A 25,212-nucleotide genomic window follows, 5' to 3' on the forward strand; every position below is an offset into this window, starting at 1 on the left:
CCTAAATATTGTCCAATTTTGATTATTATTTGTTGGGGAGATTTGCTACTCAATGAGAACCCAATACATGTCCAAAATCCTTAAAATAACGAATATTTAAGGTTACCCTTATATGGGGAGCTATACCTAAAAGTGAACCCATATTGATTATATTTGGATGTGGGATTTTTTACCCGCTGAGAAATCAAGATACTAAATATCAATCAAATCGGTTGAAAAACATATTCCATTTTTTTATGAATTTAATAATTTTTTTTTTTATTTTATTATAAAAAAAATTTATAACAATTATTAATAATTTTTAAATTTTTCTTCTTCTTCCAGGGCGCCACATCTCCTCAGCCACCAGCCTATATCGTAGTTCATCAACCATTATTTCCAATTACCATCAGCAGATACTTTTAATCACCTGTCTATATCTGTTAATTAGGCAATTGTATTTTTGAAAGGAGCAGCTGATGATCAATTGGCCATAAGAGAAAGGGTTAAAATTCCCTCTCTCTCTCCCCTAAAACACACACAAACAAACAAGCAACCAATCAAACAAATAAGCCACACTATCAAAGTATTTATTTAGTTGTTAAATATAAAAAATATTGAATAAAATAAAAAATTAATTATAGCCGAAATGAAAATGTTTGTATATGATATATACTAGTCATGAGAGAATATATATGTATATGTATGTATGTAATATGTATTTGAGTGTATTGTTTATTGCAATGTTTTTTGTTTGTTGTATAGTTAATAAGTTATTTTAAAACATACAATATATATGGGGGTAATTAATAAACCCTGGCCCAATTGGTATATGGGCTGAGTTCCCGCACTTTTGTTTTATGATTGTAAAATAACTTAAAAAAATCCAAATTGGAAATTTATGGGAATTGAAAAAAAAATATAAATATCACAAATCAGTTGCAAATCCTTCAAAATGATGTTTGAATATTCAGCCATAATTTTATTACCTTCATTCGATATAGTTTTTATAAATTTTTGTTATTGTAATTTACGTGTATGTATATAATATAGTAAACCAAATTGCATATAATGTTATAATAATAATTCCTCAAATGTGTCCATATAAAAATAAAATATAAATTAATAAAATTAATTTGTTTAATTTTGCCCACAAATTAGAGGTTATGTATAGGGGGCCTATATGTAAAAGTGATCCGATTTTGATAATTTTTGCTGAGGAGATTTACTACCCATTAAGAACCCTAAATATCAAATTTCAGCCAATTCGGTTGGAAAATTATGTTATATGGGGGATATACCTAAAAGTGATCCGATTTTGTTGATTTTTTGCTAAGAAGAGTTACTACCCATTGAGAACCCTAAATGTAAATTTTCAGCCAATTCGATTGGAAAATGTGACCAAAATCCTTAAAATCTCCACAAATTGGAGGTTATGTTATATGGGGGCTATAGCCAAAAGTTAATCAATTTTGTTAATTTTGAGTTGGAAGATTATCAACCTAATAAAGACCAATAATAGTAAATTACAGGCAATTCGGTTGGAAAATGTGACCAGAATCCTTAAAATCCCGAAATTTTGACCAACCCTTATATGGGGACTATACCTAAAAGTGATACAATTTTGATTATTTTTGGTAGGGAGCTTTCTCACCCATTGAGAACTCAAAATATTAAATAAAAGCCAATTTGCTTGGAAAATGTTTTTAAAATCCTTAAAATCGCGAAATTTTGAGGAACCCTACATAAAATTAGACCAATTTCGATTATTTTTGGTAGGGAGATTTGTTACCTATTGAGAACCCAAAATATTAAATTGCAGCCGATTCACTTCGAAAATGTGACCACAAACCTTAAAATACCCACAAATTGGAGGTTATGTTATATGGGGATCATACATAAAAGAGGCCCAATTTTGATGATTTTTGGTGGGGAGATTTTCTAGTCGAAGAGAACCAAAAATATCAAATTTCAGCCAATTCGCTTGGAAAATGTGACCAGAATCCTTAAAATCCCGAAATTTTGAGGAACCCTTACATGGGAGCTATACCTAAAATTGGACGAATTTTAATTATTTATGGTAGGGAAACTATAAGGCCAATAGGCGTGGATTTTTAAAGGAAATTTCCTCAAGGACTATAAGGCCAATAGGCGTGGATTTTTAAAAGGAAATTTTCTCAAGGACTATAAGGCCAATAGGCGTGGATTTTTAAAAGGAAATTTCCTCAAGGACTATAAGGCCAATAGGCGTGGATTTTTTAAAGGAAATTTCCTCAAGGACTATAAGGCCAATAGGCGTGGATTTTTTAAAGGAAATTTCCTCAAGGACTATAAGGCCAATAGGCGTGGATTTTTAAAAGGAAAAATAAGGCCAAATTTCCTCAAGGACTATAAGGCCAATAGGCGTGGATTTTTTAAAGGAAATTTCCTCAAGGACTATAAGGCCAATAGGCGTGGATTTTTTAAAGGAAATTTCCTCAAGGACTATAAGGCCAATAGGCGTGGATTTTTTAAAGGAAATTTCCTCAAGGACTATAAGGCCAATAGGCGTGGATTTTTTAAAGGAAATTTCCTCAAGGACTATAAGGCCAATAGGCGTGGATTTTTTAAAGGAAATTACCTCAAGGACTATAAGGCCAATAGGCGTGAATCTTTGAAAGAAATTTAATTAAAAAAATTCAAATTTGGTATAAAAAATTTTGATTAAATTTATTTAGAGAGACAATTATATATTTGTACAACTTACAAACTTCTTATGCACAAGAACGTAAAAAAATAACCAAAGGACAATACATCACAAATGGAAAAATATACATAGAGAAATTAAAAAATAATGACTTTGGGTTAGGGTAGTTTTTTTATGCTGGAAATGAAAGGTTTGCTTGAAAATTTTGGGTACATAAAATAAGTAAAAAATAAAAAAATAAACCGAAAAACTAATTCACATAAAAAACAAAAAAATATAAAAAAAAAATTGTTTAACATTTGAAAAAAATATGGCAATGAAGTTTCCTTATCGAAAAAAAAATATATATGAAAAATCCTTATTTATATAAATGGCATGCATGATGAGAATCTCTGTGCAGGTAAAAAATACTTATATGCTATCTTGTAAATAATACTTAAAAGCAAACTAAGTATATTTAAGGACAAAAGGTAAGCTAATACATTCACGAAAGTAGTTTTGGGGCGAACGCTTAAAAAGAAAAAATTTACAAAAAGGAAATAAAAGGTGATCAAAAAAATTTTGATTTTTCGTCCTTAAAATAGAGTTGTATTTTATAAACTCGTCCGTCCCTTTGTGAAGGCTTTACTTAAGGTATTCACACACGACATTACATCCTCATAGTCCTGTGACCATTCTTTGAGATTTTTCTCCAGTGTCTGGAGGCGTTGGGTGCCCAAACGTGAACCGCCAAATTTAACCGCCGCCATACAACCACAAGTTAGAACTTTAAAACACTGCTTGCGTACAGCATTATGGGTGGCATTATCCCAGTTGGGTGTTGCCTTAACACACTGCCATGCCATAAATATATAATCGAGTAGGGCATCCCAGTGCCCGGACTCATGCAACTGTTTTGTGTGATGTGTCAGCAAGCGTTTGAATTCGCTTAAATGTAGAGCAGCCCTGGTAAAGGCAGTGCTATCGGTTTTCTTGCATAGACGTGAGGTGGGTAGAGATTTGAATATCATACGCTTGGCATGTAGGAGATCCTGCTCCATTTTTCTAGAAAAAAAAATTAATTTAAAATTTAAATTTTTCTATTTAAAAAAATTTCTTGTGGACTTACTCAATATCCGGCATTGGTAATTTAGCTCTCAGTTCCGCCTCAGCCTTGGCATCTCCCGCCACCTTGCCCACAATCATATCGATTAGTTGTTGTTGTGAAAAACCCTGTAACACTGTGGCCAATGGTATCTCTTCATTTGTTTGGGCCATTGGCCTTTCCTCATCCCCCAAACGCAGTTTCTTGGCAGCACTTGGCGATCCCGGCCATAGCTGTTGTTTAGCATTAAGCTTAAGTGGTGAGTTATTGTTATTCGTCATTAATGGTTCTGGTGGTGTACTACCCATAGATAAACGTTTTCTTGGCGAACTTCTAAGGATCATATTGGTGCTGAGTGGCATTTTTGTGGGTGTTCTCTGGAATGGATTGCGTATATTTGTGGCCTGTTCGGGTGTCCAATCCATTAGAGGACGACGACGTCCTCTCTGGCGTATCACCAATTCGTCGGGAGATGCTATATGGCCCTCATAATCCTGTAGAGCAACATTTGTTGTATTGTCCATAAGGGAGGAGGCAAATATTGAGGCTGGGATGGGATCATTGGGTCTGGCCGTGGGAGTAGTGGCCACACGCAAAGCCTCCAAACGATCAGCCAAGGCTATTCGTGTATTATTTTGTGGAGTAGTCATAGTTGTTTTTTATTTAATATTATTTATTGTTTTTTCCTTGTTATCCTTTTAAGTAAACTGTGGGTTGTTCCAAAACCAACTAATTGTGTTTTTTTTTTCTTTCTGGAAACTCGTCGTTTCCTAAACGCGTCCTTATTTTACAAATTCTTATCTAATACTGCGTAATTTGATATTTTTCCATTGCTTTGCTTCACTGATCACTGATCTAGCGTCGTCGTCGTCTTTTGCTGGTTTCTAGGCAGATGGTACAGTACGTATTGTTGTTGTTGTACGTCGTTTTTCTTTGTCTGACGCAGCAGGGAAATTCCTTTGGAAATTCATGTAGTAATTTTCTCTATTGGTATCCTTATTATCCTTCTAGCGTTATGTTGTTGTTGCTGCGTCTGCGATTCTCTCTAAATTTCATCACCTGCTTCTTTTTGTTGTTGTTTGTCCGCCATAAACAAACAGGCAGGGTTGTATTTTCAAGCACAAGCAAACAAAGGAAATGTTTGACTCTCTGAGTGAGAGAGAGATCGGAGAGTGGACAAATATGCCAATACACAAATAAACAATGCTTTTTTATCCTTAATTTGTTGTTGTTGTAAACTAGAGATATTGAAATTAGGAATTTCAATATTTTTTTTCTTTTTTGTAAACTAAATTCTTTAGCGCGCTTTCCTCATATGTTTTGTGTGTGACTTTGGCGACTGGCCGTTGTGGTTTTTTTCGTGACGCCGTTATCAAACAAAGCTTCAACGGCAAAAAGGAGAGGCAAATATGTTATTGCACAAACAACAATATTTTTAGTGTTAATTTGTTGTTGTAAACTAAAAATATTGAAATTTAAATTATTATTGTCATTTATGTTAACTAAAATTTAAATACTTAGCGCGCTTTCGCCATATGTTTTGTGTTTGACTTTAACTCCTGGCCTTTGTGTTTTTTTCGTGACGCCGTTGGAAAACAAAGCTTCAACGCAACGAGGACAGTTAAATATGTTAATACACAAATAAATAGTGTTTTTATCATTAATTTGTTGTTGTAAACCAAAAATATTGAAATTATTATTTATGTCAAATAAAATCTTAGCGCGCTTTTCGTTATATGTTTTGTGACTTTAATGCCTGACCTTTGTGGTTTTTTTGTGACTCCGCTGGCAAACAAAGCTTCAATAGCAACGAGATGAAACAAATATGTTAATACACAAATAACAATGTTTTTATTGTTAATTTGTTGTTGTTATTGTTAAAAAATAATAAAATTTAATAATTAAAATAACACTAAATTATTACTGCACTCTATCCCATATGTTTTGTGAGTGACAGTAATGCCTGTTTATTGCTTTTGATGGCGTTAAATAACAAAGTCTCAAACACAGCAAATGTTTGACTCCTTGGCTCTCAGAGAGGAAACAAATAATAAATAGAACTTTCCTTTATTTATTATTGTTGGACATTAAGTTAATTAAATTTAAAATTATTATTAATTTTCATTAATGTAATGCAAAATTCTCCCCTTGCTTTGCGCCATACGTCGCATTGTGAGTGACATCAACGCCTGGCCTTCCTTGTTTTGTTTTTGACGCCGTGATTTAAGAACGCTTCAACGGCATGGGCTTTCCCTTTGGCCAATAAAAAAGGTAGAAAGTCAATGAAAATCTTCTGCGGGAAGTTGTAATTAAGCGATAATCTGTGATACTAGCGACCTTAATCGATTGATTAGATTAAGAAAAAAGAAATATTCTAACTATGGATAAACTTAAATACATACTAAAATCTTATGAAACATGGGTTTCAAAAAATCCCGATACTGTTGGGGACTTTGAGACAACAGCAAAATGGGCCTCATATTTTGTTGCAGGTGGGTGAAATGCATGTTTTTATCTTTATTACAACCAAATATAATCACTTAATCCCGTTTATAGGTCGTATAACAGATTCCTCCGTGGCCACAGAATTGGTATATTCCCTTTCCAATTTACTTGTAATGTATAATGATCGCATTATAGCCAAATATCGTCCAGAAATTGCAAGCAGCAATGATTGCATTGCCGAACCCACAAACAGTATCTGCTATCGTCTAAAGGTCATGTTGACCACATTAGAATACTGTGAAGTTTTCATTGAAATATCCGCCAAGAAATTATTTGGTAATAAGGGTAAATGGATACTGGTAGCCTTCTTGCAATGTTTGAAGGCAGCTGGAAGATTTTTCATTTTAAAACATTCCACAGAACGTATTATTACCACACCGGCCCTGCCGGTATTGAATAGAAAAAAACTATCCAAGAAAAATAATGCTGCTGCTGCAACAACAGCAACAAATCAACTATCAATGGATGAGCATAGTGTCACCATTAAGCTGAAACGTTCGGGGCGTATTATGCGTAAAGTTGAAGGTGCTCCACCGCTACAATATCGTAGCTTTAAGCTGCAAGAAGAAGTTATGAGCGTGCCAAAACAACATCATCCCAAAGGGTTGTTACAGGCGGAATATCTCTATATAGCCAAGCCATTGATTCACCTAGCATCGATGGGTGTATTTGGTGAAAAATCCTGGAAGCAATTATTGGTATCATTGGCTGTAGATGTGACCAGCATTAAAATGTATCACAACAATCGTCAGCATATGTCCAAGGAACAGCAGCGAATACTATCACATCGCTGCCTCAATTTGTGTATGTATTTAATGCGTTCACCATTCTATGAACGTTTTACACAATCCCGTCTTGAGGGTCTTCTTAATTTGCTCGCTAGAATTCCAATTGCCAAAATGATGGCTGGTCCACTGAGAGATTATATACCCCACTGGCAGGCAATGTATTTCTATATGTGGTCGACGTAAACACAAAAGTAAAAGAACAATTTATTATAATTTTTTAAATTTTATATTAGATAGTAGCATTGTCGTAATTTTGATGCCGTATAGCAACAAGTTAATTTGGGGGAAAGGAAGGTTCTGAAATGATGTTATATATTTTTTATAAATTTTTTTATTAGAATAGGCTTAAGTTCAAAACAGTATATTGTTTTTTTGTTTAGTTATTTGATACGAACGATTTCGACTGGATTACTATTAATAAAAAATATTGAAATTTTATAAAAAAAATTAAAAACTATTTAAGCGTGTCTTTGTATCTTTTAATTCTATTGTAAAGGATAGCAAATGTCTGATGTTATTATGAACTAAGTTTTGTAAAAAATATCTTGAGAAATATTCAAGGTTGGATATTTACTAACAAATATATAAGCTTAAAGAAAACTAACAATAATTATTTATTAAAATGGGTTAATTTTGGACAGGGCCAACCTATTAAAAATCTTAACGATGCTAACGATTTTTAAAAATATTTTTTTCCAAATCTATATTATTTACAGAAGTGAATTTTTTAAAACTAATTTTTCAGAGGTGCATTTTAGATTTTTTTTTAAAAATTCTTTCAAGGCGTAGATTTTTTAAATAATTTTTTCATGTCGTAGATTTTTTAAAATATTTTTTTCAAGGCGTAGATTTTTTAAAATAATTTTTTCATGTCGTAGATTTTTTAAAATATTTTTTTCATGTCGTAGATTTTTTAAAATATTTTTTTTCAAGGCGTAGATTTTATAAAATATTTTTTAAAGGTGTATATTTAAAAATAATTTTTTCAATGCCATTTTGACTGTCAATCTCCTTGATTATATGTCAAATAACATTATTATTTAATTGCCAAAGTGGAAACTGTTAATTTCCACCAAACCAAATATATTTTCATTGAAGAAAAACCCCCCAATACGAGTAATTTTCTCATCCCAACACTACGTCTCTGCTAAAGCTAATTAATTTCCCTGCAACGCAAAAGTACTCTGCGTAAACATGCCCATACGCCTTACGCTCTCAGTGTGTGTGCATGAGAACGCCGTTCTCTACGGCAGAACAACGGCGTCATTACATTGTCACTCGTTGCTCTGTTTTCCTGTTCGCCTCACTATAAACGTTTTGTGTGTGCGAGAAAAAAGTGACAATTCCTATCAAAAAAAGAAAATTAACTGGAAAAATCTCGCTATTTGTAAAAATTACACACTGCAAAAATCATGGAATTCTAAAAGAAAGGAAATTGATAAATTCCCTTGGACGTTGTGAAGATAAATTATTTCCTGGCTTGTGGTTGTGAACGAAGGGTGTTTTGACAAAGAGACAACGACGACGTCGAGACACATCCAAACGAAACAGAAGAAGAAGAAGCATCTTGCAACCCTCCATTCAAGAGCATTCCTTTTTGGAAATTTGTGGAAATTGCAAAATCATTTGGATTTTTTTTGCAAAACCAAACAAAATTGTTTTGGAAGTATTGCCAAACAAAAAGAGATCGTATAAGGAATTATGTCGGGCAGCGAGGATGGTCAATTACGTAGTCCCACAGATGCCCATATGTTTAGGTGAGTACTCATAACCCCATAATTTTTTTTCGTTTCGTTTCTTGTTCGTCGTATATATATCTATATATCCAATAGCTCTCTATATCTGCTTTAATGTACTGCAATGCAACTACCTACCACCTAGTGGCGGAAAGCATGATTGTGGAAGGCGGCCTTCTTTTTCTTTCGGCAATGGGCCCCAACAGTTTTTTTGTTGTTGGGGTGTTTTACTGATGAAAACGGAGGCCCTTCGATTCACAATGTAATTATTTTTTTTTTAATTTGCCAAAAATGATTAGTAAAAAATTGTTTGTGTTTATTTTAATAATATTGAAATTTTTGAATAGATTTTGAAAATTAATGGTGTATGGTTAAGCAAGCAAGTCCTTGAAAAGCATGTTGTGGCATTCCCAGATTTAAAAAAAATCTAACACAAAAATAGTCACCGATTTTGTAGGATATTCAGAATCACTTAATTTCATCCATATAGGCATATCGAAAATATGTATGTTCAAAATCAATTGCATACTGGAACTAGTGAGAAGACTTTTGAAAACACTCTTTTTTTTAATGATAGGATACTTTCCAAAAGTGTATTTTATATCAGAAAAACAGTCTGCCTATGTAAGTAATATTATCATATATCTAAAATTTCATCTTAAACTGATTATTGGTTTTTTATAGTTTGAGAGTCATGAAGAAAAAACCTCAAAGAAAATGCAATCTTTTGTCAGCTGGGGTTTTCATTGTACACAATTGGGCCTCAATTGTTTAAGGCCTTTGCACCCAGATCGCCACTGGGTCACAACGTTTTTATGATTGGCATAAGAATGAATGAGACGCATAAAACACACACACACACTTTGTAATCCCGCAATATGTTTTGTCAAGGAGTGGAGTGTGTTTGGTTGTTAGGCATTGTTGCTGCTTTCTCAAAATATAGATACACAACACGCAAAAAAAAAATCAGATGTGAATTTGCAATAGGAATGCAACAACTTGATGTCATTGTTATTGTTGTTTACAAGGCATTAATAATGGGATTTTTTTAATTTCTTTTGGTAAACAAAAGAATTTTGAATCATGAAATTTCTTTGGAAATTTGTCACTGGCTTGACGTATTTTTCTGTTATACAGAGCAGCCAGACTTCCTGTGCAAAAAATTCCCATTGTAAAATGCAGACATTTTTGCAGGCCTTCCTCTACGATAATTGTATCAATTGTAACAGAGGTCTCAAAATTCATTTCAAAAAAGGCTAATCAATTCTAATTTCATCCAATTTTTTTCTAAAAGAAATTTTTCGATTTTCACAATGCTGATTTTCTTTGTCGAATATGGATGACGACATATTTTGGTTTTTATTACAAATGAAAACAAATTAAATATTAGAAAACGAAATCATTGATATCTAGTAATGGATGATATGAAAAGCTAATTAGAGACCTTCATTTTTTTTATGACCATCAAGGTTTAAATACAATAATAAAAAACCCAAAAATTATAATTGGTCTATGTTTCGGGGTAATCCCATATAACGGTACCAACTTGTATTCGGTTTTAGAAGATTTTGAACACGATTGGCAACCTAATCAGCTGTAATTTCGTACATTTGGTTCCCACTGGCTGGAAAATTGTCCTACCTAAAATTATAAATATTGGCCTATGTTTCGGGGTAGACCCCATATAACGATACCCCCTCATATTCGTTATTTAGAGGATTTTGTGTAATTTTTTTTAACAGAATTGATTCTAATTTGATATTAGAGATTCTCTTTGAGCAGAAAATCGAACGATACCTCCCAAATTTCGGAATTTTTAGGAGTTTGGGTACATTTTTCAATCAAATTGGCTATAATTTAGTATTTTGAATCCCCACTGGGTAGCAAATCTTCCTACCAAAAATTGTCCATATTGGTCCACTTTTAAGGATAGGTCCCATGTACCGATATTTACCAATTTTCGATATTTTGGGAAGTTTGTGAACGTTTTTCAACCAAATTGCCTATAATTTAGTGTTTTGAATACTCAGGGCAGTAAAGCTTCCTACCAAAAATTTGCAACATTGACCCACTTTAAAGGATTGTTCCCATATAGCAATACCTCCCAAAATTCGATATTTTGGGGAGTTTGGCTATGTTTTTCTACCAATTTGTCCTATATTTTTAATATTGAATCCCAATTGGGTAGCAAATCTTCTTACCAAAAATGATCGATTTTGGTCAACTTTTCAGGATAGCTCCCATATAACGATGCCTCCCAGATTTCGGTATTTTAGGGAGATTGAGTACATTTGACAAACCAAATTGCCTATAATTTAGTATTTTGAATTGTAATTGGGTATCAAAGTTTCTTACCAAAAATTTTCGATATCGGTCCTCTTTTAGCGATAGGTCCCATATAACAGTACCTCCCACGAGAGCCATTTTTTATTTGCCAGTTTTGACCAGTTTAGATCCACCAGCTATTTGTTATGCCTTATAGCTGGAATACGAAGAACTTATACGACTTGGGTCCATTCCCAGGTTTCTTAAGCTATATTATTTACAAAAAAGAAATAGTTTTATTAAAAAAAATCAAAACATTTTTTAAGCACGCATTTATTTCTGAATGATTGACTTTAAAAAAGCTTCATGAAAATTAAAAAAAAAATACAACAACATTATCAGCTAACTGTAAATAAACAAAAAAATTAAATCATATTCCAAAAAACATAATTCAATATATTCTATTTTATTAAACAAATATTCCCCTATCCTATAATAAAGCAAGGCTATCAAGTAAAAAATTTCAAGAAATTCTGCCGGATTTTTTTCTGGACGCGAAGTCTCTTGTAGTCCAAAATCATGCACCTTTCTTGAGATTAACTTCAAGGTAGGTGGAGGCTTTGGTCCACAAAAAAGACCCAGTTTGAATTTTGAAAATTTGATTTACTTGATGAAGACACCCACCCATTTCCCCCTACTCTTCCTCTTAATTTTTTTTCAAATTAAAAATTCAAACTTTCTTCACATCATCCCATTTTTTTTTTTGTTTCTCTATCTTCATTTAGTTACAATAATTTATGATTTTGTATTAAAAATAAAAGAAATTATTATTATTATTATTATTGAATTAAAATTTTGTTTTGAATAAAAAAAAAAATAAACAGAATCCAAAAATCAATACCATACCATTTGTTATTAAAAAAACAAAAAAACCATTTTTTATTAAAACAAAAATATGTCACATGTAAACATTTTTAATTTACTTGAATTTTTTCATTGTAAATAGGCCAAAAAGTGTGTACATGTCCAATGACCGATGCGCGCGATGGCCACGTAACATATTTAAACAAAAAACATTTCCTAAACTATCAATTTTTTATCAAAATAAAAAAAACCAAAAGAAAAAAAATCACAAAAAACCGGCAGCTCAACAACAACAACCGAAAAAACGAAAAAAATAAACCGACAACAAAAAAGCTCCAGCACTAAATGGCTAATTTACTTCAATGGCAAGGAAAATCAGAAATAATGGTGGATAAAAAATAAGTCAAGCTGAAATATGGCTAAAGCCCCCCAATGGGAGTGTTTTGTTGCAGCATAAAAAATCCACGGGAAAATTAAATCCCCCAACAAAAAATTGAAAACACAACAAAAGGAAAGAAAATATTCCAGAGAAAAAAATAATCACAAATGGAAGTCTGTACACCACCACGATCCTCCACGTATACAGTTATCCATTAAACAACAATATCCTCCTCTACAACAAACATTTTGGGGTAAGAGAATCTGCCAGCGTAAACAAAATGGTAATTGCAGAATGGTGAGACCACCAGAAAGTTATCCAGCTAGGTCGTCTAAACTTTATTTATATCTCTTCGCCTACGTCTACCCACAACAATACTTCAGACCAAAGAAACATCCAAGTTTTCAACCAAAAAAACAAAAACCCAAAAACTTTCGATTTGTTGGTAATTTAAAAAAAAAATCACAAAAATCTCTTAAATTATAATTTTTTGCTTTTTTTTAATTGTCTCTCTTCTCAAAAGATATATCTTCTATTTATTTTATTTTTTTTCCATTACAACTATTTCTTTAACAATCAAAAACAAAGAAAATATCCAAAGAATTTCTTTCAAGTCTCGTCTTCTAAAGTCCTGCCTAATGCTGCTGCTGCGGACCCATTGCTGATTTACTTTTCTTACTTCTACAACAACTACTGTTTTGCTTTGGAATTGTATTAACTACTGCCGCATCGTCATCATCATAACCATCGCCATGTGATGTGGGTGTTTTGTTGTTTTTTATTTCTACTCGTATAACAATTTGGGTCAAGGTGAGTAGTGTACAGTTAAAGTAATCGGTTTAGTTTGTATTATCATTATTAACGTTGATTCTATTCATTTTTCTTTTAAAGGACATCGATGTGTGTTTTGTATTATTTAACTTGCTAATGCGCGCCATTCAAGGTAAATATGTAAATTGTATTATTATTAAACGATTTTTTTTTCGGATAGCAAATAAAAATGGAATAGGTATAAAAATGTTATACTTGCACTGTAGAACAACAGAAGAGAAACGTGAATTTAGTCGTTGTGATTTGATAAGTACATACTAACCTCTAAGCGAAAAGCATTATTTGAGTGAGAAAATATGCGTAAATCAACCGGCAAATACTTCCAGACCCTGGCTACTCGAACCACAAAAGATTCTTCAAAACAAGAGATACGTATATGTGGTATATTAATTTGAGTATTCCAAGTAGAACGAGAAAAAGTAAAAAGATTAAGCAAGAGCTTTGGGTATTCGCTTTTAACAGTTTTAAAAAAGTCTAACGTATTACGTATATCAACAAACTCCCGAAAATAACATCCAAGGAACTTGGTTACAAAAACATAAATATGTTCACGTATACGAACATCAAAGACGAATCTTACAATATTAACAATACGTTCCAATTTTAAAAAGTTGTATTCAGAAGTCCCGGTTAAAACTTCGAGACCATTGGTGATCCGTGGCTTCAAAATTGCATGAGCTATTATTATCATGTATTATTATCATATTAACCCAAGTAGGTAAAAAATGCTAGTTGAATACAACATACGCAAAATGAAATAAATTTTAACTTTATTATCTAGTACCAATCCTAGGCATTTATGTCTATCCAATATTTCAACACGAGTCTGTCCTATTACTATATATATATGGGCTTAGAACAGGAGATCCAAAAACAAGAGCCTTACTTCTAAGCCTTAGACTGTTTAAATTTTGAACATTTGGAATTGATGTTAAATAAGAAACAAACTGACGACGAAAATAAATGCTGAAGAGACATCATATATATTTCCAAATTCATACCAAGAATCGGGTCAAGATTACCTTAAAATGTCTGTAGAAAACCTATAGACGGTTCCAAAGTATATAAGAAACCCTCCCAAATTTATAATTTCTGTAGAAGACATGCTAAATTAATTATTCTCAAAAATTTAGATCGCCTCTGCCCAGGAGAGAAATCTTCTCCAAAAAGGTCTGATTTATATAGAAGCCACCCCATAGACCCGAGAAGCATCAATGTCATATTCTTATAGTCCTTTAGCTCGTCAATTTATAAACTTCTTGGCTTAGTTATGAATACGATCTACCTATTTTTAATAACATCCAACATTAAACATCACATGACGAAATTTTTACACATTTTGATACGGCGAAAATTTGCCTCATCGAAATATTGGCTGTAGACCCCATGTTTCTATTGATCAAATCCGTTTCAGAAAATTTGAAGTGGATTACCACATGTCCGTCTGTCTGGCTGGTGCGCATGATAACTCTCGAAGGCTGCAACCGATTTCAATTAAACTTTGCACATCTTAATATTTCTTCCAAACTTAGTTTAAGTTCGAAGATTGGGAATATCGGTACACTCCTTCTGGTACCTCCCCCACAAAAAGGTCAAAATTGTGCTAAAAATTAATTTTATAATAACAGGCAAACGGACTATCCGATCTCAACGAAACTTTGTACAACCGATTATCTTCGCGAAGCCTACATCCAGTAGTGGGACCCATTGGTCCACTCCTTCTGGTACCTCCCCCACAAATAGTCAAAATTTTCAAAAATGTTCAAATCGAACAAGAGAATTACCTAACAAAAAATGCTATCGTACCAGACACAATATCCAACCCATAAATAATTTGAGACATCCGAAGAGCATTGGCCACCCGTTTTCGAACCCAATATGGGAGAAATACATTTTGTGGAATATAGCCTATAGCAAATATCCTTCGCTAAACATTGTCGACATGGGTTTCGAAAAAAGTCTATTTACGAAGCTAATCATGTTACCATCCAGATAAATATTTAATATTTCGTCTTGGAAGGTTTAAAGATCAAGGAATTCTCCAAGGACCATTGCCTAAAACGACGAAGACAAGAATTAATGTCACCTTCGAATGTGATAGGATATGCACTTACTTAGCTGGCTTGTGACAGAACATTTGTTCCAAAAGCCGAGCATAAAGAAGATTTCCAGGCGCGTCCGTCTTGTGCTCAGCTCTTTCAATTTGAAAGACCATGTTTCGAAATGTTTTCTTCCACTTGATCTTTCTAATTCGTGGTCCATCAGTTGGCTCGCTTTTACGCAACTAAACAAACATAAACAAGGCCATAAGAGAAAGACAGAAACAATACTAAAATAATTTTTGCAAAGAAAGGCTTTATTAATAAATAATAATCCAATAATCTGCGTATTATTTTAACAAATCCAATAATCTGCCTATTATTTTAATCTACATTAGGAACAATTTATGAAAAAAAAATCCACGCCTTCTGCGATTGAATTTGCACTATTGTTAGAAAAAACAAGAAACACATCATCGGCAACATATATATCAAAAATTAGCAATCCCTATTTTGAAAGTCATCATTATCTGACTTTCAATCGGTCTCCAGATTCCAGAATACAGGTCATTTGGACCATGCCATAAATGACGAATAACATGTATTCTTTTTTTATACACACAGACATCATCTCAAGCTGAAGAGCTCTCTCCTGACGCAATTGTATACCTGAATCCTGTAAAGCTGATTCTGTATTATCTTATGTTTCGATAATTATTTGTCATGGGCCACAAACTGTCGCGATTATCATCTATATTTTTTTATATTATACTATTTTCTATTGAGCACGTTGTATGGGTCTTAATTTGACATTGTGGTGTATGAGAGCTATATCTAAATCTGAAACGATTTTCACCAATGTCAATAGGGTTAGTCCTTGGCGAAAAATGCATCTCATTGGGAATATAAATACGAGATGTACTTTTCGAACCTAGATCCCTCTCTGGGGATCTAGTTGATGCACTAATTTCATCGCGTTCGCGATCGACAATCTGGAATGACGTCTTGATATCATGTCTTCTGTGCCAAGACATCATATCAGACCTTAAACTTCGAAAATGAAGTCTTCGATCCAAATATCATTTTGAAAAAGGTATGACTGCAGGATATATATCTAGGTACTTTGAAAATTGTTATTAAATATGTAATGTTTATAATTAAATATTGTTTCTCTTTGTTTCCACGATCCAAAACCCCTCGAGTTTCAGTCGGCCAAAAACGTATATTCCAACAATTTGAAACAGTTTTATATCTGTCTCCATAAGACATAGTCTTCGGGTCAATAACATGATAGATCGAAATAACGGCATGAATTTTTCGCACACATACTTAGATCTATGAACGATGTTCTGAAACGAATTTATTTTAGAATCGATCTAAGTGAAGTACTCAGTATGGTCCAAACATTTCGCATATATCGAGATTGCCGGTCGATCCCTCTGTTATTACACTCCCCCAAAAAGATAAACATAACAATAAGGCCAAACTTTTTATAACCTCCACCATGAGGTTGACCATCAAAATATCTCATGTTATTGGGGACTTCTAGGAAACAACAAAAGATGTTGTAAATTCTTAAAATACCTAATTGAGGGCCTACCATTATGTGGGGCTATACCAAAACGGGGATCGATATTGATAATTTTCGGTAGTGAGATTTGACACCTAATAATACAAAATACCAAATTTCCTGGCAATTTTTTTGGAAAAAGCATCCAAAATCTCCAAAATACCGAATAGTGGGGGATGCCATAGTATGTAGGCTGCCCTGAAACTTGAGTGAATACTAATAATTGTTGGTAGTGAGATTTGACTTCAAATGAGAATTAAAAATACCATATTGCAGCCAAATTGTTTGAAAAACTTCCCCAAAATCATCAAAAAATCGAATATTGAGGGGTATCTTTATATAGGGGCTACCCTGAAACGTGGGCCAATGGAAATATTTTTTGGTGTGGAGGTGTTTTATACAATGATTCAGGCCCCTTATAACGGAACCTCCGTCATAAGGGGCCTGAAACATGAACGATATATATCCCATTTGCAATACCAAACATCCTAGGTGTACTAACAATGTCTGTGCAAAATTTCAGAGAGCCCCATCTTAAATATTGCGATCTCTATTTGGATTTTAACAGACCCACAGACATGCGTAAATCGACACAAACTTTTATTCTGATCAAGTATATATATACTTTATGGATTATCCGGTGAATATTTCGAGGGGTTGCAAACGGAATGACAAATTTAATATACCTCACTCTTATGGTGGAGGGTATAACAATTATATTTCAATTTATTTGCTTTCAATACAAAGAAAGCTTTTTAAGGCCACATATTCCTTCACTGACTTAGCAGGGCCATGGTTTACATTAAATGATATTTGTGTCGTTTTCAGTTTACACCAAAGCTGTAGACTTTAGAAAATTTGGATCTTTGGATCTTCCTAAAAATTTATTTACTTCTAATAATAAAAAATAAATAAATATAACTTAATTCTACACTCTTCATCAAATCACTGATTAATTTGTTTCCATTTTTGTTGTTGTTGCTTTTATTTTTTTCTATGCAGATTTAATACAATTCCAAGCAAAGCATGAAGCCGTAAAGTGAGGTAAAAAAAGTAATTTAGTAAAATGGGTAAATAATAGACGTAAAAGAGAGACACGTAAACAAAACAAAAAACTGAAAAACTATATTTCCAATTTCTTTCGATTTCAATAACAAAATAAAAAGAAAATCGATGGACCAACAACAATGAACCTTGGTTATTTCGGGTTTTGGAATGACATTATAAAGCAGAAAGAGCTGGAATGATGAGTGGCTGTAGTGTTGTTGCCAATATTGATTGGAGTAAGGATTTAACCAATAAAGCCATTGAATTCAAATATGGAGAGAAAAAACCCGGATGCGCATTCAACAAACACCTTCAAGGCAAAAGTGTGGTCATTTGTTTTTTCTAATATTCAAAACATTTTTTTAACAATAATAATAATTTCTAATTTTAGTATTTGTATTTGTGTATCTTTATCAATCATCCTTCCATGATCATCTATTTCTATATGGCCAAAAGACAAGCAAAAAAATATGTTCCCTATTTTTTCTTTTTATTTCACTTTTTTTGTAGTGGTGACGATGAGGAACATGACACCGATTCATTGGACATAAAACCACCACAGGCTCAGGTGGCCCGCGACTCAAGCGGTTCGCGACGCAAAGAAAGATCCAAAGACAAGAAACATTCCAAAGAGCGTAGACACAAGGATAGGCCAGATCGCTACTCGGAGGGGTCGTTACGTGAAAAGGATTACCGAGAACGAGATGAGCGGCCCGAACGGCGTAGTGATGCGGATCGTAAGGAAATGAAGAGAGGGGGTTTTGAGAGAGACGAAGAGATGTTTCGGGCGAGTGACAAACAGCGTTATCACAAACACTATGACCATATGGGCGGCGGACCAATGGGAGAAAATAATTCCAGATCCCGGGGCGGTGCGGCGGCTGCCATGTATCACCAAGATATGGGCGGTAGTTATCACCATGGTGGCCATCCAGAGCACCAATATCATCAGTATCACATGCACCAGCCACCCAGAAGTCATCAGGATTACTATGATCATCGACGTCAGGACTATCATCAGCAACATCGTCACCACCAACCACCCACCGATTATCATCACCACCACCACCAACAGCAGCAACAAAGACATCAACAGGCCTATGAAAATGTCCGCAGCCACAGTAAACATTACGATCAACGTAAATACTATGACCAGGCGGTGGTGGCCAAGGATCCAGAAAGCCTGGAACAGGATTTGCGTTCGCGATTGCTAAGCAAACGTCATAAATATGTCAAGGATGATGTCGTCATGGATGTTGATGAGGGTGGCGGTCTGGTGTACGAACGCAACGAAAGGCTGTACGATGAGAGGGAAAGTAAATCGGAGCGTCACAAAGAACGCAGACGTAAAGATCGTGACAACAATGATGTTGTCCTGCTCGATGACAACTCCGATGGGGAACGTCAGAGGCGACGCAAGAAACACAAACGCCACAAAGATAAACATGCCAAGCAGCGTTATCTGAATGAGCAGGATGATGACGAGGATGGCGAGAATGATGAGATGCTCGTGGAGGAGGTGTCGGCCAGGAAAGAGGGTAAAAAAGATAAAGATCTGACGGGTAAGAAACCTGAAACTGTGAAGGAGAAGAGTCCCGAGGACCCCGAACTGGTGGCCAGACGGGCCAAGATATTGGCTGCCGAACAGGAGAAGGACAAACGCCGTGATATTGCACGCAAGGAATTGGAGGCCCGTCGTGAAATGTTGCGAGAACGTGGATCCATTGTGGATGCTTTGAGTCCCACCGCTGTGGCGGCCAGTGTGACCGCCAGTCTACATGTTGTCAAACGCAAACACAATGACAAGGAGGAGAAGTCGAAACGCAAACGTCTCAAGAAATCCAAAGAACAGAAGGCAGATGACGAGGATGATGATGAGGAGGATTCGGAATCGGATTCATCAGATTCCGAAGATTCCCAGGAGAGCGGCAACGAACGTACCGAAAAATCTGACGAATCGGATGATGAAACCGATCGCAGTGATTACAAAAAATCCAAAACAAAAAAGAAAAAATCCGACTACATTAGTGAGGGTGAAATCTCCGATAGCCCCTTGTCCATGGGGGAGCTATCCAAATCACCGGAGGCCTCAAGATCTCGGCGTGATAAGAAAAAGAAAAGCACAAAGGTGGTGGACACCAAGGGTGGGGGTGATAAAAACAAATTGAGGCCCACGGAAACAATATCCCTCTCGCCCAGCTTGAGTACCAGCTCCCGCTCACGTTCCCATACCCCAGCCGAGTCTCGCTCCAGATCACGCAGCCGATCACGTTCAAAATCCTATATTTCACGTAGTTCCAGATCACGATCCCATTCGAGCTCTAACTCATCCGCCCGCCACAGTCGTTCGCGATCACGTTCAAGATCTCCTCGGTCGCGTTCACGTTCCAGATCTTCACATTCGCACAGCTCGGGTGGCAGTAGATCTGACCGCAGCCGGTCAGCAGTACGTTCAAGATCACGTTCCCGATCCCGGTCACGTTCTGAGGAGCGCGATATGAAGGCCAACTCCAAGCGGGAGGAAAAGGAAAACAAAGACAATGAACAGGGAGGTAATGCTAGAAAGCAGCAGGATGAGTCCGATTCGGAGGCACCACTGCTCGATGACAAAGGCAATCCCTTGCCGAATTATTATCCTGGCATACAAGGTTGCAGATCTGTCGAAGAATTCCAATGCCTCAACCGCATAGAAGAGGGTACCTATGGTGTGGTGTATCGCGCAAAAGACAAGCGGACCAATGAAATTGTGGCCCTAAAGCGTTTGAAAATGGAGAAAGAAAAGGAAGGTTTTCCCATTACCTCGCTGCGGGAAATTAACACCCTGCTCAAGGGTCAGCATCCGAATATTGTGACGGTACGGGAGATCGTAGTGGGTTCGAATATGGATAAGATTTTTATTGTCATGGATTATGTTGAACATGATCTGAAATCGCTAATGGAAACGATGAAGGCGAAAAAACAATCCTTTTTCCCCGGCGAAGTTAAATGCCTCACCCAACAGCTGTTAAGGGCTGTGGCTCATTTACATGATAATTGGATTTTGCATCGTGACTTAAAGACTTCAAATCTACTGCTATCACACAAGGGTATCCTAAAGGTGGGAGATTTTGGTTTGGCCCGTGAATATGGTTCGCCGCTAAAGAAATATACCTCCCTTGTTGTCACTCTTTGGTATCGTGCACCAGAATTGCTTTTATGTTCTCCGGAATATTCCACACCCATTGATATTTGGTCGGTGGGTTGTATCTTTGCTGAATTTTTACAAATGGCTCCCATATTTCCCGGGAAGACGGAGGTGGATGAGCTAAATAAAATATTTAAGGTAAGGAGGAGAAGGAGATGACACATTTTTGTTAAGATTTGATTAATAATACAATTTTTTTGTTACAGGAACTTGGTACCCCCAACGAAAAAATCTGGCCCGGCTACAATGACCTGCCGCTGGTGAAGAGCATGCTTAGCCAAAATTCCCAATTTGCCGATTACCCAGTGTCAAGTTTACGCAAACATTTTGCCGATAAAACCAGCGAAACCGGCATCGATCTGCTACAGGGCCTACTCACCTATAATCCCAAACAACGACTAACAGCGGATGCGGCCCTCAAACATCAATATTTCAAGGAATTACCTGTACCCATTGATCCATCCATGTTTCCCACCTGGCCGGCCAAAAGTGAATTGGGTGCACGCAAGGCCTTGGCCTCGTCACCTAAGCCACCCAGTGGCGGCAGCCAATTTAAACAACTGGGTCGGGATGATGTGGCCGGTGCTGGCAGTGGCGGCAAAATTATTTCCGGTATTATAACCGGCAATAAAAAATCCTCTGCCAATACAGGTTTTGTGCTAAATGCGGGGATAGATCAACGGCAATTGGCCATGGGTCCGGGTTTTAGTTTGAAATTTTAGAAGCAAGGATCCAATATTTGTTTTTTTTTAATTTCCAAATTTGTTTTTCTACTTGTTTAAAATTGGTAAAAAATATCCTGCCCTCCCCAACCCATTTCATTACAGAAAAAAATATTTACTTTTAATTTTCTTAAAATAATTTTGTAGTTTAATTCAAAACTAAAAAAACTATTTTTAAGTCTCCTTCTTTTATAAATGAAAAAATATGTTCTGTTTTTTTGATTCTTAATTTTTTTATTTAGAATTTTTTTTTTTTTTTTTTTGAAATACTTTTTTCTTTATTGTTTTTTTTCATAAGATTTCAAAACACTGTTCACACACTACTCTACTACTTACATATTTACAAAAACAAAACCATTTAAACTGTAAGTCATAAGAAACCATTAAAAAAAGGTAAACAAAAAAAGAAACATCAAAAGAAATAAACAAAAAAATCTGTAAAAAATATATACAAACAAAAATATAATATATATAGTTTTGGATAAAAACTTATCACAAACAAATTTGGTTTTTAAGTGGTTTAAAGGTACAAAAATGAACTTAAAACTGGGGTCTATAATTTTTCCGCGCTTGGGGGTTTCTCATATTTCCATATATATGAATATATAGTCATATAATTTAATAAATAAAAAATAAGTAATTTTTTTATTTCTATCGATAGTTATACAGTGTGCATTTTTTCAATGCATTTCAAACCATTTTGGGCAATTAGGACAGTTAACGCATGATAATACCATCTGGCAACACCACACACAAAAACAAAATTATTTAAATTATTACCAGACACAACAATAATTTTATTAAAAACAATTGTTTTTTATTGGAAAGTGCAAGTAAAAAAAATTCTTCACATTTCGCTTTCCTTTTATCACCAAAATTTAATTTAATTTTAAATTTAATTAATGTTGCTTAATTAAATTGGCTCAAAGCATTTCAAACTACGTCGTCAATTACAGTTTGAAACATTAATTTAACGTCGAAATGTAAATGACATTTAGGCGGCAAAAATGAATTAAAAACAGTAAATTGATTCTCATTCATGTCATTTCATGCACACACAAATGCATCATGCCATTGATTACGGCTTCAACTTCAATGCCTCTCAAACTATTTTAATAGTCAATTAAACCTATATTTGACATTGTAAATAAACGGTTAATGTATTGTTATTGGAAATAGAAAGGGAATTAAAAGAGGATATTTGTTTCTCGTTCAACATTTATCTCCCTTTTACAAACCCTCTCTTCTCATTAAAAAACAAAACATTTTTTTACAGCCTAACAAATTACCCACTCTAATAGCACTCTCACATTGTCTTTCAAACTATTTTTTGACAATTGCCATACACACAGTACGTTATACTGCAAGATAACGGCAAAACAGCTGTTGGGATTATTTTTCTTATTGGAGATCATTTGTTTATGTCGTCGGCAGCCAACGGAGAGAAGAACGACAGTTTTTATATAATTAAAAATATATAAAAAATAAAGGATTTAAAGTAGAAAAATGCCACGCAATCCCGATGCCGAAAAGGATAATCCCTGCTTGAGGGTAAGTCTGTTATATATAAAATGTAAAATCACAATAATCCGATGAATATTTTTCACAGGAACAAGAGCTCTCGTACAAGTGTCTGAACAAGAATAATTTCGATCGCGAAGCCTGTGAGGTGTATTTTGCAAATTATAAAAATTGCAAGGATTTTTGGGTAAGGAATAAAAAGGATGACATACTGATATTCAATATATGAACAGATTGCCAGAGTTGTTAGGGCCTTAAGGTTCACAGGTCCCTAAAGTTACATAGGACCTTAAGGTCTACAGGTCCCCTGTGATAGTTAAAAATGTCTTTCAATGGAAAGGGATATAGGAAATGATCACGTAAAGTAATATGAGGTAACCTGTAATGAAGCTCCCGAGAGTTTTTTTATAAATATAAATAATGAAATGGGCCATTATGCTCAAAACTCGACACCGGCCTATTGGGCGTTTTTAAAATTCTAGGCTTCTTTTAAAAATATTGAGTAGTTTTTTACATAATTTTATCCTGATTGCAATCACATAATTTATTGAAGGAACCCCCATTCAATTACATATTCGTCTATTAAGAAAAAAGTTTAAGTCACCAATTGTCCATAGCAGAAAAAATATGTTCAGTTTTAAAATCCTGACCGATACCCGTCTATGTGGAACTAAATGAAATTTTTTTTCTAGTGGTCCATAGGAGACTTTTTTTAAATTTCCGAGCATTTTTAGTGTAGCCTTTGAAGAAAATTTAATAAAATTTGCGGGTATTTTCCGAATCAGTTTTCCTGGTCTTACGTTTTTTTCTGTAATTTTATTTAAAATCCCTTTCTATTTCTTTTTTTTAGCACAAAATACGTTCAGATCGTCGTTCCAAAGGTATTTACCCCTATTTGCCACCCGTGGAGGAACGTGAAGCCATCAAGGCGGAATATATGAAAACCCGACCAAAATAACCAACAACTTTTTTTAACTTTTAATTATAAATTTTGTTAATAATTTATTGTAAATAAATATCTATGTTTTTTACTGTAAATTATGTACCGAAGCTGCATTGACGATTTTCAATTTGGGCAATGTTTCCTCCAACATTGAGCAGGTCAATTCATATTCCAACGACTCTTGGGGATCATTGACAATTAACAATTTCAAATTCCGCAATCTATACAAACAAGAAAGCCCCCTAGCCGTACATTGGGTGCCCGAAATATCCAATACTTCCAAATTGGCACATTGGGAACCCGAAAAACGATCTAAACACCAATCATCAAAACTCAGGACATTATGAAATGAGGCAAATTTAAGATGTTGTAGCCAGCGTATATTCTCCAAACCCTCATAGTAGAGACGCATATTATCACAACGTATAGCCTCCAATTTGAAATTCACATCATATTTATTGGGTAACTTGAAGTTCTTATCCTCATCGGCTTTGGTCCAATGCTGGGCATTGACAAATTTCACCAAACCACCACGATGCAAAATGAAATGGGCTGTGGCTAGATCAGGTCCCAAAATTTCATGTCGTTCGGGTATGAATTTCTGCATATGTCGTTCATCTTTTTCTTTTTTCTTCTCCCACATGGCCATCCATTTTTTGGGACTTAGCTCCAGGGGTTTTTGCATGAGTAGAATAAAATCACTAGTTTGATCATTGTTGGCAAAATATTTCAATTTTGTTGTAACATCTCCCATTTCCTCATTGGTCTTACGCCATTTGAGTGCGGCTTTTTCCTTGGCCAATTCCTCGCGTATTCTTTTCAGTGTGGCCGATTCACGATTATTGGTTGTTTCCTCGTTGTGACGGCAAGCTGTCAGTGAGAGACAACGTTGTGCTGGCTGCCTTAAGGCATTTTTATAAAGTTTTAACATGGTTTTTTATGATTTTATTTAATATTTTTTAAGAATTGTTTAATTTTTTAGTAGATGGTGAAATGTTATGTACTTTTTAGCCGTTTTTGTTGTTGTTTTTGCTTATAAATAAAGTGGAATCATATGTTTTTCAATGCA

At 34.7% G+C, this 25,212-nt stretch overlaps 5 protein-coding genes across 5 annotated transcripts; 3 read left to right on the top strand and 2 right to left on the bottom strand.

Moving 5' to 3' along the window:
* Nucleotides 1-3,258: 3,258 nt before the first annotated feature.
* On the bottom strand, nt 3,259-4,399 carry LOC133338419 (uncharacterized). Its single transcript, XM_061546595.1, has 2 exons — nt 3,774-4,399; nt 3,259-3,709 (listed from the first exon to the last, which is right to left on the bottom strand). The coding sequence occupies exons 1-2, from the start codon at nt 4,397-4,399 to the stop codon at nt 3,259-3,261; spliced, it is 1,077 nt and encodes a 358-aa protein (XP_061402579.1).
* Nucleotides 4,400-6,129: 1,730 nt separating this feature from the next.
* Nucleotides 6,130-7,225, top strand: LOC133338425 (peroxisomal membrane protein PEX16). The gene is made up of 2 exons (XM_061546601.1): nt 6,130-6,241; nt 6,306-7,225. Exons 1-2 carry the CDS (start codon nt 6,130-6,132, stop codon nt 7,223-7,225), a joined length of 1,032 nt encoding a protein of 343 aa, XP_061402585.1.
* A 1,520-nt stretch (nt 7,226-8,745) lies between these two features.
* LOC133338421 (serine/threonine-protein kinase PITSLRE) lies at nt 8,746-21,679 on the top strand. Its single transcript, XM_061546596.1, has 3 exons — nt 8,746-8,799; nt 18,284-21,095; nt 21,164-21,679. Exons 1-3 carry the CDS (start codon nt 8,792-8,794, stop codon nt 21,677-21,679), a joined length of 3,336 nt encoding a protein of 1,111 aa, XP_061402580.1. The 5' UTR covers nt 8,746-8,791.
* A 1,482-nt stretch (nt 21,680-23,161) lies between these two features.
* Nucleotides 23,162-24,158, top strand: LOC133338424 (coiled-coil-helix-coiled-coil-helix domain-containing protein 7). The gene is made up of 3 exons (XM_061546600.1): nt 23,162-23,230; nt 23,289-23,387; nt 24,051-24,158. Exons 1-3 carry the CDS (start codon nt 23,186-23,188, stop codon nt 24,156-24,158), a joined length of 252 nt encoding a protein of 83 aa, XP_061402584.1. The 5' UTR covers nt 23,162-23,185.
* A 70-nt stretch (nt 24,159-24,228) lies between these two features.
* On the bottom strand, nt 24,229-25,074 carry LOC133338422 (distal membrane-arm assembly complex protein 2). Its single transcript, XM_061546597.1, has one exon. It carries the CDS (start codon nt 25,072-25,074, stop codon nt 24,229-24,231), a length of 846 nt encoding a protein of 281 aa, XP_061402581.1.
* Between the last annotated feature and the right edge of the window lie 138 nt (nt 25,075-25,212).

The sequence above is a fragment of the Musca vetustissima genome, unplaced genomic scaffold (assembly GCF_032173495.1).
Source record: "Musca vetustissima isolate MV318-11 ecotype Yass unplaced genomic scaffold, APGP_CSIRO_Mvet_v1 utg17220, whole genome shotgun sequence".
Lineage (NCBI taxonomy): Eukaryota > Metazoa > Arthropoda > Insecta > Diptera > Muscidae > Musca > Musca vetustissima.